The sequence below is a fragment of the Nycticebus coucang genome, chromosome 1, assembly GCF_027406575.1.
Source record: "Nycticebus coucang isolate mNycCou1 chromosome 1, mNycCou1.pri, whole genome shotgun sequence".
Taxonomy (NCBI): Eukaryota; Metazoa; Chordata; class Mammalia; order Primates; family Lorisidae; genus Nycticebus; species Nycticebus coucang.
Window position 1 is genome coordinate 117,381,180 of NC_069780.1, and position 19,189 is coordinate 117,400,368.

The 19,189-nt window shown below is 40.2% G+C and overlaps 1 protein-coding gene across 1 annotated transcript in view; it reads right to left on the reverse strand.

The window, feature by feature from the left end:
- The window catches only part of ADGRV1 (adhesion G protein-coupled receptor V1), a 669,001-nt gene that overhangs the window by 535,301 nt on the left and 114,511 nt on the right, over positions 1-19,189 (reverse strand). The window contains exon 22 of the mRNA XM_053586729.1: positions 15,966-16,142. Within this exon, the coding sequence (XP_053442704.1) occupies positions 15,966-16,142 (177 nt within the window). The remainder of the gene's footprint in view (positions 1-15,965; positions 16,143-19,189) is intronic.

The window sequence follows — 19,189 nt, forward strand, 5'->3', positions numbered from 1 at the left end:
TTTCATCCCTAATTGTGGAGGCTAAAACTTCCATTACAATGTTAAAACGCAATGGAGACAATGGGCAGCCTTGTCTGGTTCCTGATCTAAGGGGAAATGATTCCAATTTCACTGCATTCAATATGATATTGGCTGTGGGTTGGCTGTAGATGGTCTCTATGAGTTTAAGAAATATCCCTTCTATACCGATTTTCTTAAGTGTTCTGATCATGAAGGGATGCTGTATATTATTAAAAGCTTTTTCTGCATCGATTGAGAGAATTATATCGTCTTTGTTTTTTAATTTGTTTATCTGCTGGATTACATTTATAGATTTATGTATATTGAACCAGCCTTGAGACCCTGGGATAAAACCGACTTGGTCATGATGTATAATTTGTTTGATGTGTTGCTGGATTCTGTTTGTTAGGAACTTGTTGAATATTTTTGCATCTATATTCATTAGTGATATCGGTCTATAATTTTCTTTTCTTTTTGGGTCTTTTCCTGGTTTGGGGATCAGGGTGATGTTTGCTTCATAGAACGTGTTGGGTAATCTTCCTTCTTTTTCTACCTTTTGGACAGGTTGAGTAATACAGGTACTGATTCCTCTGTAAAAGTTTGGTAGAATTCAGACGTGAACCCATCTGGTCCCGGGCTTTTCTTTTTAGGGAGGTTTGTATGGTTGATGCTATTTCCGAACTTGATATGGGATTGTTCAACATTTCCACTTGATTCTGGCTAAGTCTTGGAAGGTGACGAGCTTCCAAGTATTGGCCAATTTCCTTCAGATTTTCATATTTCTGAGAATACAGTTTCTTGTAATATTCATTAAGGATTTTTTTGATTTCTGAGGAGTCTGTTGTTATATTGTCTTTGTTGTTTCTGATTGATGAGATTCGAGATTTTACTCCTTTTTTCCTGATTAGGTTGGCCAAAGATTTATCTATTTTATTGACCTTTTCAAAAAACCAGCTTTTTGATTTATTGATCTGTTGTATTATTCTTATGTTTTCAATTTCATTTAATTCTGCTCTAATTTTGGTTATTTCTTTTCTTCTACTGAGTTTGGGGTTGGAATGTTCTTCCTTTTCCAGTTGCTTGAGATGTCCCATTAAGTTGTTAACTTCCTCTCTTTCCGTTCTCTTGAGGAAGGCTTGCAGTGCTATAAATTTCCCTTAGAACTGCCTTTGCAGTGTCCCAGAGGTTCTGATAGTTCGTGTCTTCATTGTTGCTTTGTTCCAAAAAGTTGGCGATTTCTTTCTTAATCTCATCCCTGACCCAGCTATCATTCAGCATAAGGTTATTTAACTTCCATGTTTTTGTATGAGTATGCAGATTCCTGTTGTTACTCAGCTCAAGTTTTATTCCATGGTGGTCTGCGAAGATGCATGGAATACTTTCTATTCCTTTAAATTTACTGAGGTTAGACTTGTGACCTAAGATGTGATCGATTTTGGAGTACGTTCCATGGGCTGATCAGAAGTATGTGTATTCAGTTTTGTTCTGTAGATGTCTGTTAAATCCAAATGTTGGATGGTTAGGTTTAAATGTAAGATTTCTTTGCTCAGCGTCTTGTTGGAGGATCGATCCAACACTGCCAAAGGAGTGTTCAAATCTCCGACTATTATGGAGCTGGAGGAAATCAAGTTGCTCATGTCTGTTAGAGTTTCTCTTATAAATTGAGGTGCATTCTGGTTGGGTGCATAGATATTAATAATTGAGATCTCATCATAGTGAGTATTACCCTTAACAAATATGAAGTGACCATTCTTGTCCTTCCTTACTTTTGTTGGTTTAAAGCCTATTGTATCTGCAAATAAAATTGCAACACCTGCTTTTTTCTGATTACCATTTGCCTGAAATATGGATGACCATTCTTTCTTCCTGAGTCTGTATTAGTCTTTTAAGTTAAGATGTGACTCTTGTATGCAACAAATATCTGGCCTGAGTTTTTGTATCCATTCGGCTAACCTATGCCTCTTTAGAGGACAGTTTAAGCCATTCACATTAATGGAGAATATTGATAAGTCTGGTGAAGTTTTGGGTATCGATTTTTTCAAAAGTCCAGTGGGCATTTTTAATCCTTTCTCCAGTGTGGAAATTGGAGTTTGATCCCAAGTTTCTGAGTGAGTTTACTTTTGTGGTGTAGGATTGGGTTGGTCATTATGGAGGATAGGTCTGAGAATATCCTGAAGAGCTGGTTTTGTTATGGCAAATTTCTTCAACATATGAATGTCATTAAAGTATTTAATTTCTCCATAATAAATGAAACTCAGTTTAGCTGGATACAAGATATAAATTGTATACAAGATATAAAATACAAGATCCAGCTAAACTGGGGTTGAAAGTTATTTTGCTTTAGGAGATTATAAGTCAGTGACCACCCTCTTCTGGCTTGAAAAGTTTCAACAGAGAGATCTGCAGTCATTCTAATATTCTTCCCTTTGAAAGTAATGGTTTTCTTTCTCCTGGCAGCTTTGAGGATTTTCTCCTTCATATTAATTTTAGTGAAGTTAATTATGATATGCCTGGGGGATGTCTTATTGGGGTTGAGTCGTGCTGGGGTTCTGAAGCTGTCCGCTATCTGAATTTCAGAATCTCTAGGCATGTCTGGAAAATTCTCTTTCATAATTTCATGCAGAAGGGCCTCTGTGCCCAGCGAGGCCACTTCATCTGTTTCTGGAACTCCAATGACTCGGATATTTGCCTTCTTCGAATTATCCCAGAGCTCTCGGAGAGAATGATCTGTTTTTGCTGTTCATTTCTCTTCCTCTTTGAGAGTTTGGGAGCGTTCAAAGGCTTTATCTTCAATGTCAGAAATCCTTTCTTCTGCTTGCTCCATTCTGTTGCTGAGGGATTCCACTGTATTTTTCATATCTTTGAGGGCTGCAAATTCTTGCTTCAGTGTGTCTAAGTCTTTGGTGGTTTTGTCTTTAAATTTGTTAAATTCTTGAGACAACTTTTGAATTTCTCCTCGAATTCCTAATTCCACTTTGTTAATCTTGTCTGCAATCCAATTTCTGAATTCGATTTCTTACATCTCAGCCAGTTGTTCATGAATAGGATCTTCAATTACATCTGCCATATCTTTCCTTGGGGGGGGGTGTGGATCTATTCAGGTTATTCATGTTACCAGAGTTTATCTGCTGATTCCGTCCCATGGTTGTTTTATTCCCTCTGATTTTTTTCCCCTAGGGCTTTGTCGAGGGCCTGTACAGTGTTGCGGCCTGAGAAACTGGGGCCCTGTCTGGTGTGGTGGGGCTAAGTGGTTCTGTCTTGTTTTCAGCTGGTTTCTGTTCCACCCTAGTGAAACAGATACTCTGGATTGAAGTCTCAGCTGTGGAGAAATATCAGCAATTAAGTCACCCCACCCCCCACCAGCAAACAATTGGAAAAGAAAAATCAAACCTTCCTACCACCGTGCACCCAAGGCACCACCTGATTTGTCCTCAGGCGATTGCTTCAGTTCAAAAAGTCCAAATCAATTGTCTTAGTTTGCACCTGTCTCGATTGAGAGAGTTTCAGAAGTCTCTGGGAACTGGATCACAGGGATCTGGTGACTACTCTGATATGGCTTGCTCCAGTGCTGCATGGAGTCAGGAGGAGACACCCAGCCAATAGATCAGTCTGGGAAGGTTGCTGCCTCCTTCCCCACCTTGCACCAATGTCACACCCAGTCACTGATACCCCTGCAGTTGGCTGACCCAGTTGTCTGTAGTGAATCTACCGAAACTCCAGGAGTTTCCACCTGCCTGAATCACAAGGAAGTCTGCCAGGCCGCTGCGCTCTGCCTCTCTCTAGCAGGAGTAGGTGAGGCCTCTCAACCTCGGGCGCTTGATGAAGGTTGGGAGGTTTTCACTCAGGTCCAGTCTCGCCCCTGATTAATGTTCCTGACAGAACAGAACAGAACAACTCTGCGGTTCCCCTGCAGAAGAGAAGCTGAATTGAGTTCCAAATCAGCTTGTCTTTGCTCTTGTATTGTCTATAGGCTGACAATCCCCTGAGGGCAAGGTGCATCTTAGGTTTAGTAAAACGGACCTCTGGGTCAGCCCCACCCTGGGAGTTTCCCCGGTTTGCGAGTTGGAGTTGCCTCAGGCAAATCCTATACTCAGAGTCTCTGGTTGCCCAGGGAAACAGGGGGTGTGGCTTTAGAATATTCGTTAGTGAGCCGTATTGCTAGCAAAAGAGGGCTGCCATTCTATGGCTCAGGCAACCGCTGCTCCGGTGTAGCTCCCCTCCAGCGAACTGTCCTCTCTCTGCTCCCATACCCCAGAGACTGCAACGACCAGCTGCAGCCCAGCACTGTCTACACCCCTCAAGTAATCGCCCAAGAATCTGGAACCCTGGGGGACAGGCCTCCAGACCTTGGAGCCAGAGCAGAGGGGAGCGGGAGGAGCGCTAGGAGCCTGGGGTTGTGGGCAGAGAACACACACAGCTTTACACAGTTTTATGCCTGGCCGTGTTGTCACCAAAAGACAAAAGACAGTGAGACAGAGAGAGTTTCAGAAGTCTCTGGGAACTGGATCACAGGGATCTGGTGACTACTCTGATATGGCTTGCTCCAGTGCTGCATGGAGTCAGGAGGAGACACCCAGCCAATAGATCAGTCTGGGAAGGTTGCTGCCTCCTTCCCCACCTTGCACCAATGTCACACCCAGTCGCTGTCGCACTGTGCCTCAGGGAACTGCTACTCCAGTGCAGTCCCCTCCCTGACCAGGACTGGCCTCCAGACCTCAGTGTGAGTGAAGGGGAGCGCTGGGAGCTCAGAATTCCAGGTAGAGGGCGCCTGTGGCTCAGTCAGTAAGGCGCCAGCCCCATATACTGAGGGTGACGGGTTCAAACCCGGCCCCGGCCAAACTGCAACCAAAAATAGCCGGGTGTTGTGGCGGGCGCCTGCAGTTCCAACTACTCAGGAGGCTGAGGCAAGAGAATCGCTTAAGCCCAGGAGTCGGAGGTTGCTGTGAGCTGTGTGATGCCACGGCACTCTACCGAGGGCCATAGTGTGAGACTCTGTCTCTACAAAAAAAAAAAAAAAAAAGAATTCCAGGTGGAGACTATATACAGTTTATACAGTTTTATGCCTGGCAGGAGGACACCGTGGCACCTTAGTAGGGTAGGTAGGTCCATTTTTTAGAGGGTCTCTCGCATGGAGTGTAGTGGGAGGACATTTGAACTCTGCCCGAGTGTTTGTGGGGCACTCTGAGCCGTTCTCATGCGGGAGGGGACTCCCGTCCGCTTGGTGATGGATTTTGTACCTTTTGTTTGTATCCTTGTGTTCACAGCTCACCTCAGTGGGGTTGACGTGCGTTCTTCAACCTTCTCTCTTAGTGCAGCTCAAATCCACCAGGTTACTTGCTGAATTTTTGTCCTTTAACTCTCCTAGTGGATGGGAGCCTCTTTGGAAAGCTGGCTTCAGTCAGCCATCTTGTCTCCTCCCCCCATATGCCACAATTTGTTAATCCACACATGGGTTGATGGGCACTTGGGCTGCTTCCATGACGTGGCAGTTATGAATTGGGCTTCACTAAACATACTTATGCAAATGTCTTTGTTGTAAAGTGATTTTGGTCATCTAAATATATACCTAGTAGAGGAACTGCAGGATCGAACAGCAGGTCTACTTTCACTTCCCAAAGTGTTCTTCAAACTTCTTTCCAGAAGGGATATATTAGTTTGCATTCCCACCAGCAGTGCAAAAGTGTTCCCTTCTCTCCACATCCACGCCAACATCTGTAGTTTGGGGATTTTGTTATGTGGACTAATCTTATTGGAGTTAGATGATATCTCATAGTGGTTTTGATTTGCATTTCTCTGATGATTAAGGATGATGAGCATTTTTTCATGTGTCTGTAGGCCATGCACCTGTCTTCTGCAGAGAAGCTTCTGTTCAAGTCTCTTGCCCACAATGAAATGGGATCACTTGTTCTTTTCTTATAGAAAACATTTTAAATGCAATGTAAAAATGTTGTAATAGAGTTGTGCAAAAGAAAGTGATGAAGAAACAAGTAACTCTCCCTGGTAAAAGTTTGCAACATGTTTGAGGCAAGTTCTAATGGATTAGCTATAGTTACAAATAATAATGGAGAAGAGGTGGGCACAGTGGTTCACACCTGTAATCCCAACACTCTGTGAGGCCAAGGTGGATGGATTGCCTGCGCTCAGGAGTTCTAGATCAGCTCAAGCAAGAACGAGACCCATCTCTAAACAAATAGCTCGGCATTTTGGGGGGTTCCAAAAGTCCCAGCTACTTGGGATGCTGAGGCAAGAAGATCATTTGAGCCCAGGAGTTTGAGGTTGCTGAGAGCTATGACACCATGGCACTCTATCCAGAGTGACAAAGTGAAACTCTGACTCAAAAACAATAATAATAATAATGGGAAGAACATTCCAAGCAAAGGGCAAAGCACTAGTAAAGGCATAGGGACATAAAAAACTAATAGAACATACAGGGAACTGCAATGAGACGGCTCAGGCTGGAGGAAGAGATCGCGCTGAATGAGAAGACTCGGGAGTCAGATGACAGGGACCTTCCATGCTATCATAAAAAATCTGGACATCAAGTCACAGAGAGTGGAGATACACTGAAGAATTCTAAGTGGGGAACAGACAAAACAGGAATCCTGTTTTAGAATAAGTACCATGGCAGAATGTAAATGGAGTAGACTGAGCAAGAAAGAACACCAGAAGATGAGTTAAGGAAGTATCTGGAGTAACAAGAGAGCTGAGGAGAAGCCCATGGATCTGAGGTTTGTCTGGAAACAGAAGATGACTCACTTCACAGGGAGAGTGACAGAGAGAAATAGTGACATCCTGACTTCCCCCAGAAAGGAGAATGACAACAGTCAGGTACAAACTCTGCACCCGAATACACTCTCCAAAACAATGATCATTGTGCCTATAGCATTAGGGAAGTTGATTTTTAGAATGTAGTTTTCTAAAGGGTTTGATTCCCTAAGCCTTGAGATACAATCTAAATTTGGTTTTTACTATTTATTTGAATCATATGTTAAGGAGTAATACAGGCCACGGCAGATGTGCTCAGAGAAGTGCAAAAATAACACCAGTTCCCCTTATAAGCACATCATAATTCTGAAAGAAAAAGAAAAAATAAATTTTAAAATTAGGCAAGAAAATACTTTAAATAATTCTTTTTTTATTGTTGAAATGTAACTTTTATTTTTAGTTGCCCATTGGTTCTGTAGCCAAGTAAGATTTTTTTTTGTTTTTTGTTTTTTATTATTATTATTAGTAAATCATAGCTGTGTACATTAATGCAATCATGGGGCGCCATACACTGGTTTTATAAATAGTTTGACACATTTTCATCACACTGGTTAACATAGCCTTCCTGGCATTTTCTTAGTTATTGCATTAAGACATTTACATTCTACATTTACTAAGTTTCACATGTACCCTTGTAAGATGCACCACAGGTGTAATCCCACCAATGACCCTCCCTCCATCCATCCTCCCCACTCCCTCCCCTGCCTCTCCCCCATCCCCATATTCTTAGGTTGTAACTGGGTTATAGCTTTCATATGAAAGCCATAAATTACTTTCATAGTAGGGCTGAGTACATTGGATACTTTTTCTTCCATTCTTGAGATACTTTACTAAGAAGAATAGTAAATATTCTTAGTAAAATAGTAAATAGTAATGTTCCAGCTCCATCCATGTAAACATGAAACAGGTAAAGTCTCCATCTTTCTTTAAGGTGCATACTATTCCACGGTATACATATACCACAATTTATTAATCCATTCATGGATCAATGGGCACTTGGGCTTTTTCCATGACTTAGCAATTATGAATTGGGCTGCAATAAACATTTTGGTACAAATATATTTATTATAATGTGATTTTTGGTCTTCAGGGTATGTATCTAGTAGAGGAATTATAGGATTGAATGGCAGATCTATTTTTAGATCTCCAAGTGTTCTCCAAATATCTTTCTAAAAGGAATGTATTAATTTGCATTCCCACCAGCAGTGTAGAAGTGACTCCTTTTCTCCACATCCACACCAACATCTCTGGTCTTGGGACTTTGTGATTTGGGCTAATCTTACTGGAGTTAGATGGTATCTCAAGGTACTTTTGATTTGCATTTCTCTGATGATTAAAGATGTTGAGCACTTTTTCATATGTCTGTAGGCCGTGCACCTGTCTTCTTCAGAGAAGTTTCTCTTCAAGTCCCTTGCCCAGCCTGCAATGGGATCACTTGTTCTTTTCCTGCTTATACGTTTGAGTTCTCTGTGGATTCTGGTTATTAAGCCTTTGTTAGAGAAATAACCTGCAAATATCTTCTCCCATTCTGAGGGCTGCCTGCTTGCTTTATTTACTGTGTTATTGGCTGTGCAGATGCTTTTTATTTTGATCAGGTCACAGTAGTGTATTTTTGAAGCTGCTTCAATTGCCTGCGGGATCCTCCTCATGAAATACTTGACCAGACCGATTTCCTCAAAGGTTTTCCCTGCACTCTCTTCTAGTATTTTTATACTTCCATGTTTGAAGTTTAAATCTTTAATCCAGTGAGAATCTATCTTAGTTAATGGTGAAGGGTGTGGGTCCAGTTTCAGTCTTCTACAGGTTGCCAGCCAGTTCAAGCAGCACCATTTGTTAAATAGGGAATCTTTTCCCCACTAAATGTTTTTAATTGGCTTGTCAAAGATCAAATAACAGTAAGTAGCTGGATTCATCTCTTAGTTCTCTACTCTCTTCCAGACATCTACTTCTCAGTTTTTGTACCATACTGTTTTGATCACTATTGATTTATAGTATAGTCTGAGGTCAGGAGCGTGATTCCTTCTGCTTTGTTTTTATTTCTGAGAAATGTCTTGGCTATTCGAGCTTTTTTCTAATTCCATATAAAACGAAGTATTATTTTTTCGAGATCATTAAAGTATGAGAGTTGAGCTTTAATAGGGATTGCATTAAAATTATATATTGCTTTGGGTAGTATGGACAATTTAACAATGTTGATTCTTCCCAGCCATGAGCATGGTATGTTTTTCCATTTGTTAACATTTTCAGCTATATCTTTTCTTAGAGTTTCATAGTTCTTTTTATAGACATCTTTCACATCCTTTGTTAGATAAACTCCCAAATATTTCATCTTTTTTGGCACTACTGTGAATGGAATAGTGTCCTTAACTGTTTTTCAGCTTGACTATTTTTGGTATATATAAAGGCTACCGATTTATGAATGTTGATTTTGTAACCTGAGACGCTGCTGTATTCTTTGATCACTTCTAAGAGTTTTTGAGTAGAATCCCTGGTGTTTTCCAGATATACAATCATATCATCTACGAAGAGCAAAAGTTTGATCTCATCTGACCCTATATGGATACCCTTGATCGCCATTTCTTCCCTAATAGCGATGGCTTAAACTTCCATTACAATGTTAAAGAGCAGTGGAGACAATGGGCAGCCTTGTCTGGTTCATGATCTAAGTGGAAATGATTTCAATTTAACTCCATTCAATATGATATTGGCTGTGGGTTTGCTATAGACAGCCTCTATCAGTTTAAGAAATGTCCCTTCTATTCCAGTTTTCTTAAGTGTTCTGATCATGAAGGGATGCTAGATATTATGAAAATCTTTTTCTGCATCAATTGAGAGAATCATATGGTCTTTATTTTTTAATCTGTTTATGTGCTGAAGTATACTTATAGATTTACGTATATTGAACCAGCCTTGAGACTCTGGGATAAAACCGACTTGGTCATGATGTATAATTTGTTTGAAATGTTGCTGGATTGTGTTTGTTAGGACTTGTTGAATATTTTTGCATCTATATTCATTAGTGATATTGGTCTATAATTTTCTTTTCTTATTGGGTCTTTTCCTGGTTTGGGGATCAGAGTGATGTTTGCTTCATAGAACATGTTGGGTAATCTTCCTTCTTTTGCTACATTTTGGAACAGGTTGAGTAATATAGATATTAGTTCCTCGTTAAAGGTTTGGTAGAATTCTGACGTGAAGCCATCTGGTCCCAGGCTTTTCTTTTTAGGGAGATTAAGTATGGTTGATGCTATTTCAGAACATGAGATAGGCCTGTTCAACACTTCCACTTGATTCTGGCTAAGTCATGGGAGGTGGCGTGCTTCCAAGTATTGGTCAATTTCCTTCAGATTTTCATATTTCTGACAATAAAATTTCTTGTAATATTCATTAAGGATTTTTTGAATTTCTGGGGAGTCTGTTGTTATTTCATCTTTCTCGTTTCTGATTGATGAAATTAGAGATTTTTTTTCCGATTAGGTTAGCCAGAGGTTTATCTATTTTATTGACCTTTTCAAAAAACCAACTTTTTGATTTATTGATCTGTTGTATAATGCTTTTGTTTTCAATTTCATTTAATTCTACTCTAATTTTGGTAATTTCTATCCTTCTTCTGGGTTTCGGGTTGGAATGTTCTTCCTTTTCCAGTTGCTTGAGATGTCCCATTAAGTTGTTAACTTCCTCTCTTTCCGTTCTCTTGAGGAAGGCTTGCAGTGCTATAAATTTCCCTCTTAGGGCTCCCTTTGTGGTATCCCAGATGTTCTAATAATTCGTGTCTTCATTGTAATTTTGTTCCAGAAATTTGGCAATTTCCTTCTTAATCTCATCTCTAACCCGGCTATCATTCATCATAGGGTTATTTAACATCCATGTTTTTGTATGAGTATGCAGATTTCTGTTGTTACCTAGTTCAACTTTTATTCCATGGTGGTACGAGAAGATGCAAGGAATAATTTCTATTCCTTTAAATTTACTAAGGTGAGACTTGTGACCTAAGATATGATTGATTTTGGAGTATGTTCCTTGAGTTGATGAGAAGTATGTGTATTCAGTTTTGTTGGGATGAAATGTTCTGTAGATGTCTGCTAAATCCAAATGTTGGATGGTTAGGTTTAAATCTAAAATTTCTTTGCTCAGTTTTTTATTGGAGGATCTATCCAACACTGCCAAAGGAGTGTTGAAATCTCCGACTATTATGGAGGTGGAGGAAATCAAGTTGCTCATGTCTGTTAGAGTTTCTCTTATAAATTGAGGCACATTCCGACTGCATAAATATTCATAATTGAAATCTCATGATACTGAGTATTACGCTTAAGAAATATGAAGTGTCCATTTTTATCCTTCCTTACTTTTGTTGGTTTAAAGCCTATTGTGTCTACAAACAGAATTGAAACACCTGCTTTTTTCTGATTACCATTTGCCTGAAATATAGATGACCATCCTTTCACCCTGAGTCTATTATTTGTCTTTTAAGGTAAGATGTGACTCTTATATGCAGCAAGTATGTGGTCTGAGTTTTTGTATCCAGTCAACTAACCTGTGCCTCTTTAAAGGTCAGTTTATGCCCTTCACATTAGCGAAGAATATTGATAAGTCTGGTAAAATTTTGGGTATAGAGTTTTTTGTAAGTCCAAGGACATTTTTAATCTTTTCACCATTGTGGAAGTTGGAGTTTGATCAAAAGTTTCTGAGTGAGTTTACTTTTGTGGTAGAGGATTGGGCTGGTCATTATGGAGGATAGGTCTGAGAATATCCTAAAGAGCTGGTTTCGTTATGGCAAATTACTTCAACGTATGAATGTCATTAAAGTATTTAATTTCTCCATCATAAATGAAACTCAGTTTAGCTAGATACAGCATCCGGGGTTGAAAGTTATTTTGTTTTAGGAGATTAAAAGTCGATGACCACCCTATTCTGGCTTGAAAAGTTTCAGCAGAGAGATCTGCAGTCATTCTAATATTCTTCCCTTTGTAGGTATGGATTTCTTATGTCTGGCTGTTTTCAGAATTTTCTCCTTCATATTAACATTAGTGAAGTTAATTATGATATGCCTGTGGGAAGTCTTACTGGGATTGTGTTGTGCTGGGTTTCTGAAACTGTGTGCTATCTGAATTTCAGAATCTCTTGGCATGTCTGGAAAATTCTCTTTCATAATTTCATGGAGAAGGGCCTCTGTGCCTTGCAAGGCCACTTCATCACTTTCAGGGATTCCAATGAGGTGGATATTAGCCTTCTTTGAATTATCCCAGATTTCTCTGTCTTCAGTGTCAGAGATCCTTTCTTCTGCTTGCTCCACTCTGTTCCTGAGGGATTCTACTGTATTTTTCAGATCTTTGAGGGCTGAAAATTGTTGCTTGGTGCATCAAAATCGCAAAATCGTTGGTGGTTTTGTCTTTAAATTCTTTAAATTCTTGAGACAACTTTTGAATTTCTCCTCAAATTTCTAATTCTGACTTTTGAATTGCTGCTCGAATTCTAATTCCTAATTTTCCTCCATTCTATTAACCTTGTTTGCAATCCAAATTCTGAATTCTACTTCTGACACCTCGGCCAGCTGTTTATGAATGGGATCTTCAATTACATCTGCTATATCTTTCCTTGGTGGGTTTGATCTATTCTAGTTATTCATGTTACCAGAGTTTTTCCGCTGATTCTGCCCCATGATTATTTTACACCATTTGACTTTTCCCCTGGAGCTTTGTCGAGGACCCGTACAGTGCTACGGCCTGAGAAACTTGGTACCTGTTTGGTGTAGTGTGGCTAAGTGGTTCTATCTTGGTTTCAGTTGGTCTCTGTCCAGTCCTAGTGAAACAGTTACTCTGTGTTGAAGTCTCAGCTGTGGAGAAATACCAGCAATTAAGTTCAAAGGTCCAAATCAATTGTCTCAGTCAGCACCTGTCTCAAGTGGGATAGCTTAAAAGATCTCTGGCAACTGGATCACCGGAGTCTGTTGACAACTCAAATATGACTTGTTCTGGTGCTCCATGAAGTCAGGAGGACCCACCCAGCAAATAGATTAGTCTGGGAAGGTTGATGCCTCCTTCCCCACCTTGCACTTCTGTCACACCCAGTCACTGATAGCTCCGCAGGGCTGTGACTCAGTTGCCTCCAGTGACCAGACACTCCAGGGGGTTGCACCTGCCTGAATCACAGGGAAATCTATACCTGCTCAGCCAGGCCACTGCGCTCTGCCTCTATCCAGCAGGGGGAGATGAAGCCTGACAACCTCGGGCGCTTGATAGAGGCTGGGGGGTGTTCATTCAGTTCCAGCCCCACCCCTGATTGATGTTACTGACAGAACCAAACAACTTTATGGGAATTTGTTTCTGTCCCTGCTAAATTCCCCTGCAGAAGAGAAGCTGTTTTGAGTTCCCAGAACCTGTGCCTCAAGCCCTGTCTTTACTCCTGCAGGTTTCTATTCTCAGCACGGTTAGCTGTCAGCTCTAGCCTCCCACTTGTTCTTGTTGAATGTGAAAATTGAAGTTAGGGAAAATAGCCAACCTGAGGATTTAGCAAAACACCAAACTCATTGAGGCCAAATGAGCAAATAGACAGATAAAAAGGCTACCAGACACACAAGACTACAGATGCACAAACAATCAGAAACACACAGACATACAGACAACAACAAAAAAACTACAATAAAAATAATGATAATTGTAAGATAATTGAAAAAAAGGTAAAAAACAAACAAAACGAACAAACAAAAAAATCTCTAAAAATCTGATGTAAGCACTCTCAGAAACCATAAGAAGGGAAGAAGAAGAAGAGAGAAAGGAAAAAGGGGGAAAACAAAGAAAAAAGTTGTGTTCACAAAAAAGTTAAAAAAGAAGAAAGTATTAAAAATAGAAACAATAAATATATATAATAATAATTAACAATAGCTCCTCCAAGAAAGTGATGGGGAAAAGAAAAAGAAAAAGGCACCAACCACAAAAGTAGTATTCTTGTATATATGTAGATATATACAACTATATGTATGACTTAGGGATCAACTTTTGTAGGAATATATTTATAATGCAATATAGTTTCTGAACACCAGGTGGCGCTGTGAGTGGTTCTCAGACATACCTGGTTCACAGTTTACACTGTTACCATGGTAACCACCCTACCTGGCTGATCACCATTTTGGAGTTTCTGTGAAAGTTTATTACCTAATTATTGTCCAACCTCAGCTGCTCTGTTCCAGACAGCACTCCTATCTGACCTCCCAACTCAGTGCAGAAGTCCACGCTTCACAAATCTTTCCACTCTGTTCCCACATTCTCCTGTAAACTTGCAACTGCATTTGGCTGTGGGGTAGGGTGCTGGCTGCCTTTGGCTTTAGCTGCTGCAGGCTCCCGAGGCTGCAGCGCCCAGACACTGTATCCTCAGTTTTTGTGGCTCAGAGTCTCACTTTTGAATCTGGACTTTTGAGTCCAGCCACCCACCAGTTCACCGCACAGCCTGAACTGCCAGCCCACACCAATATTCCCTACCAAGTCAAGTCTATTTAATCACTCTGTTGTTCTGGGGGAAGGTGTCTGCCATTTCGGACAATTCAAAATGTCTGTTTCCCAGGGCAGGATCCCTTCCATTCGATTTTCCATCAGGTTGCCTAGCCCCTTGTGGCTCTGAGCGGGACCCCTTTAGGGTTGTTAAACTCAGCTCAGGAATAAATATTTGTCAGTTGGGTTTTGCCAGGAATTGCAAGCTGCTGTCCTCTGGGAGGGAGGGGCCTGCCGGCCAGCACTGCCACACAGGGAAAATCTCTACAACAGAGTCCGTGGTTTTGAATTACACCTCATATATAGCAATCTGCCAATTCGCTGCGCGTCTCCAGCTGTCTGTCCACACCAACAATCCACGCAGGGAAAGGTTCAGACCCCGCTTCCTCTCACCTGATGACCTGGGAGAGGTGGGCTACACGTCCGTCCTGTCCGCCATCATGCTCCGCCTCCTTAAATAATTCTTGACTAGAACATTTGACTAGTCGAATGTTGCAAGTCAAGAAAGTATTTTACTTACCAAATTTGACTCTTATTTCTTTCAAGATGTATATGAATCTATTTTATAAAATAATTGTTTCCAGTTACATGTTTAATTTCATAGTTGGTAAATTTTCCAGGAGAAAATCTGGGTTATCAAGTCTGTTTTGCCAAGGAGGAGCATCAAAATTACCACATACTATCATAATTATTGATGATAAAAAAAAAGAGCACTTTAAGTCCAAGAAAGAAAACCATCATACCATCAGAATAAAATTCACCCCTATAAATGAAATTTAGCTTTATGAGTACTTCCTAGTTGTCCTAATTTTCTGCATTTTACAAATATTAGTAAAAGCTTTTATCACAGACCTGTCTGCAGACTACTTACCTGAACTTTTGTTGTAAAGTACAGTTTTCTCATACTTCGTTTCCTTTTCCCCCCAAATTATAGAGATTTGATCGCTCTCCCTTAGTTCATATTTTTTGAATCTTGGGAATATTTTAAACTATCCCTCAATTTTATTTTTTTATCAAATTAATTCTTTTTTTTTTTTTTTGTAGAGACCCCTCAAAGAGTCCTCAAAAATTATGTATTTTTTGCAAAGCTTAAGTTAATTTCCTATACTTCCCTGATGACGTATAAGCTATTTACATTTTAATGCAAAAAATTACACTGTTATGAATGTTCCAACATGGTCAATATTTAAATATCCTGATAAAAGAGGAAGCCTCATTCCAATTCCACTTGTGGGAAGTGTCACTTATTTATGGAGCATCTATTCAGACATGAGATTATGTTTCATGGAAAGTTTTTGATGAAACCGGAGGTTGCTTGCAATTTTGAAATACAGAAAAATAACCTCGTTTCTACAACTTTAAGGCAAATAAAATGAAATTATAATTATAATTTCTCACTGGCTGACTGGAACAGTACCATTAAGAATTGTGTTGTTTCCCATTGTATCAGTAATAATAAAAAAACACATGGCCGTCTATCATTTTTAATGATAATTAAATGTGGATTAAAAAATAGGTAAAACTAGCAACAGGATTCAAAATTCCTAATTTTTTTGCATAAATAAATAAAAAATATTTTATACCACAATATATACCTAATCTCCTAAATATTTTAAATTGCTTACATAGCAAGAAGCCATAAAGAAATTAGAGAATAAACACACCACGAAATGCCTTCCAGGAGACTTTGAAAGAAACAAAGAAGGCAGGGCTTACCTCTGATCTCTGCCAAGGAAGAAACGTGATAGTCCCACTGGCATTAGCAAAGTCATCCACAAGGTAATTAATGCCGTCAGATTCTATCTGTGAGATGGTGTAAAAAACGTGCACATAATCCAGAGCTCCTCTGGTTCTCTCCACCACACAGGAAATGGTCGATCCTTCCTCTGCGATCTGAAATTGGACAGAAATTATCTACAGGTACACACTGGTCCACATCAGAGATACAACTACAGTGCTTCATGAAATACTTTGATTTTAACTGTCTTTCCAGTACTCTTTTGGAGAGATGGACCAAGGAGGCCTCTGCATTCCCACAGATATATTTTTGATTACTAAGAAGTATTTACAAGTCATTTCTTTTATAGGGATTAATAAAGCTGAAAGAATTATAATCTCTTAACTGTGCATGTAATTCATTCATTGATGCCTCCTGTGTGTCAGACACTGGGTTGGACGCTACAGCTACAGAAGGTTTTTTTAAAAATGCATAGTACTTTCTCTAGATAAGCCTAAGTCTAAAGAAGAAAAAAAAAAAACTTTCAATTTTATGATGGGTCATCACAGACAGACCAAATAGGGACAGGGGTGAGGACAGAGGGCAAAACATGACATCAGAGAGAGTTTTCAAGGCATGGCTATGAAACAATACGGGACATTTGGTAACACCACTTTGGGGGTGGTATAAAGTGCCCAGTCGAGAGCCTTGAGACTGCCTAGTGTGGGGAACAACAGTCAGATCAAGAGGGCATTTTATGTCACGCTTAGTATCTTTTTGGTATTTCTGTCAAATACATATATGTATATACACACGTATGTGTGCATATATATGTATTTTTTTCAAGTGGGAAATATTTTAATCCAAACACTTTAAGATAATGCTTAAAAACGATATGAGGCAAGAATTGGACATCTTCTTGAATAAGGTCTTCATACTCTCAAATTCTAAATTTCTCAACTCAATTGGGTTGGGCGAGTTTTTTATGAGAAAGACTCCCCGGGCAATTGAAGCTGCTTCAAAAATACACTATTGGGACTTGATTAAACTAAAAAGCTTCTGCACAGCCAAGAACACAGTAAGTAAAGCAAGCAAACAGCCTTCAGAATGGGAGAAGATATTTGCAGGTTATGTCTCCGACAAGGGTTTAATAACCAGAATCCACAGAGAACTCAAACGCATTAGCAAGAAAAGAACAAGGGATCCCATTGCAGGCTGGGCAAGGGACTTGAAGAGAAACTTCTCTGAAGAAGAAAGGCGCATGGCCTTCAGACATATGAAAAAATGCTCATCATCTTTAATCATCAGAGAAATGCAAATCAAAACTACTTTGAGATATCATCTAACTCCAGTGAGACTAGCCTATATCACAAAATCCCAAGACCAGAGATGTTGGCGTGGATGTGGAGAAAAGGGAACACTTTTGCACTGCTGGTGGGAATGCAAATTAATACATTCCTTTTGGAAAGAGATATGGAGAACACTTAAAGATCTAAAAATAGATCTGCCATTCAATCCTGTAATCCCCCTACTGGGCATATACCCAGAAGACCAAAAATCACACCATAACAAAGATATTTGTATCAGAATATTTATTGCAGCCCTATTCATAATTGCTAAGTCATGGAAAAAGCCCAAGTGCCCATCGATCCACGAACGGATCAATAAATTGTGGTATATGTACACCATGGAATATTATGCAGCCTTAAAGAAAGATGGAGACTTTACCTCTTTGATGTTTACATGGATGGAGCTGGAACATATTCTTCTTAGTAAAGTGTCTCAAGAATGAAAGAAAAAGTACCCAATGTACTCACCCTTATTATGAAACTAATGTAGGACCTTCACATGAAAGCTATATCCCAGTTAAAACCTAAGAATAGGGAGAAAGGGGAAAGGGAGGGGAGGGAGGGGGGAGGGAGGCGGAAGAAGGGGGACTAATGGGATTACACCTGCGGTGCATCTTACAAGGGTATATGTGAATCCTAGTAAATGTGGAATGTAAAGGTCTTAGCAAAATAACTAAGAAAATGCTACAAAAGCTATGTTAACTAATGTGATGAAAATGTGTCAAACGATATATGAACCAAGTGTATGGTGCCCCACGATCATACTAATGTACACAGCTATGGTTTAATAAAAAAAAAAAAAAAAGAAAATACATAACACAGAGAAAAACCTACAACTGAATAAAGAGACAAATATAAATCTTAAGATATACAATGTCATTCTCTATTTTTCACATGCATCGTAAACATCTCCCAACAGCATTAGATAGAGGCATGCTGGCTGTAGAGAACATATCTGGTATCTGTCTACAAACTGGTAACAGTCAAATCACTTATCACGTATCAAATCACTTATCAGCGAGAAATGTTCCAGCAAATCCCGTGAGTTTCACAGAGCCTCAGTGCCCCACAATAAACAGGATCAAGCACACCTGGGCAATATTCTAACTCTTGTATTTGCCCTCTAGTCCATGGACATGAGGAGCTCAGATACCCAGGTGGTACCTCAGGGGAGCCCTCAGCATAGCTCCAGGCAGGCACAGTCTTTCCCTGCCTCCAGGGCCAGGACCAGAACTTGAAATAAGTTCAGGGAATGGGTTAGTGAAAGTCATGGAAATCAGGGTAGGTTCCACCTCTACCCTTCCTCCTGAGCCTATATGCCCCATTACTGGGGGCACAGAATTAGTCATCAGCCATTAAATGCACACACTGCATCTTAGAGGACAACATTCCAACCTACAGGAAGTAGCCCCCAATCCAGCTCTTTGGCTGAGTCTTTTTGAACAGGCCATTCACCTGCTGTAATAGGGCAACTGCTTCAGGTGGTGTGGTATATGGTGAGGCTGCGGACTCGGATGCCTGCGTGCCCACTGTCACACTTCCTTCACGTGAGTCCCTCTGAGGCCACATGACACAGGTTCCCACGTGTTTAAGGCAGGCATTCTTTAAGCCTTCAGGGGATGGTGCTGGTACAGGTACTTGGAAGGTAAATGCATTAGCTAAACTCAGTACTCATTCTAATAGGAGTGAACTGCTGGCTCCTCTGGAGAGGAAAATTCTACTTGGGATCAATCTCCCCCTTTGGAAAGTGGTTGGCAGTGTCTCTGCTGCTGGTTGTCTGGATGTAGAGCAGCCCTTTTTCCTGCCACTGTGCTGTTAAATGCACGCTGGTGACAGAAGAGTCTGCCCAGTATAGAAGGAGCCCTGCCCTGACT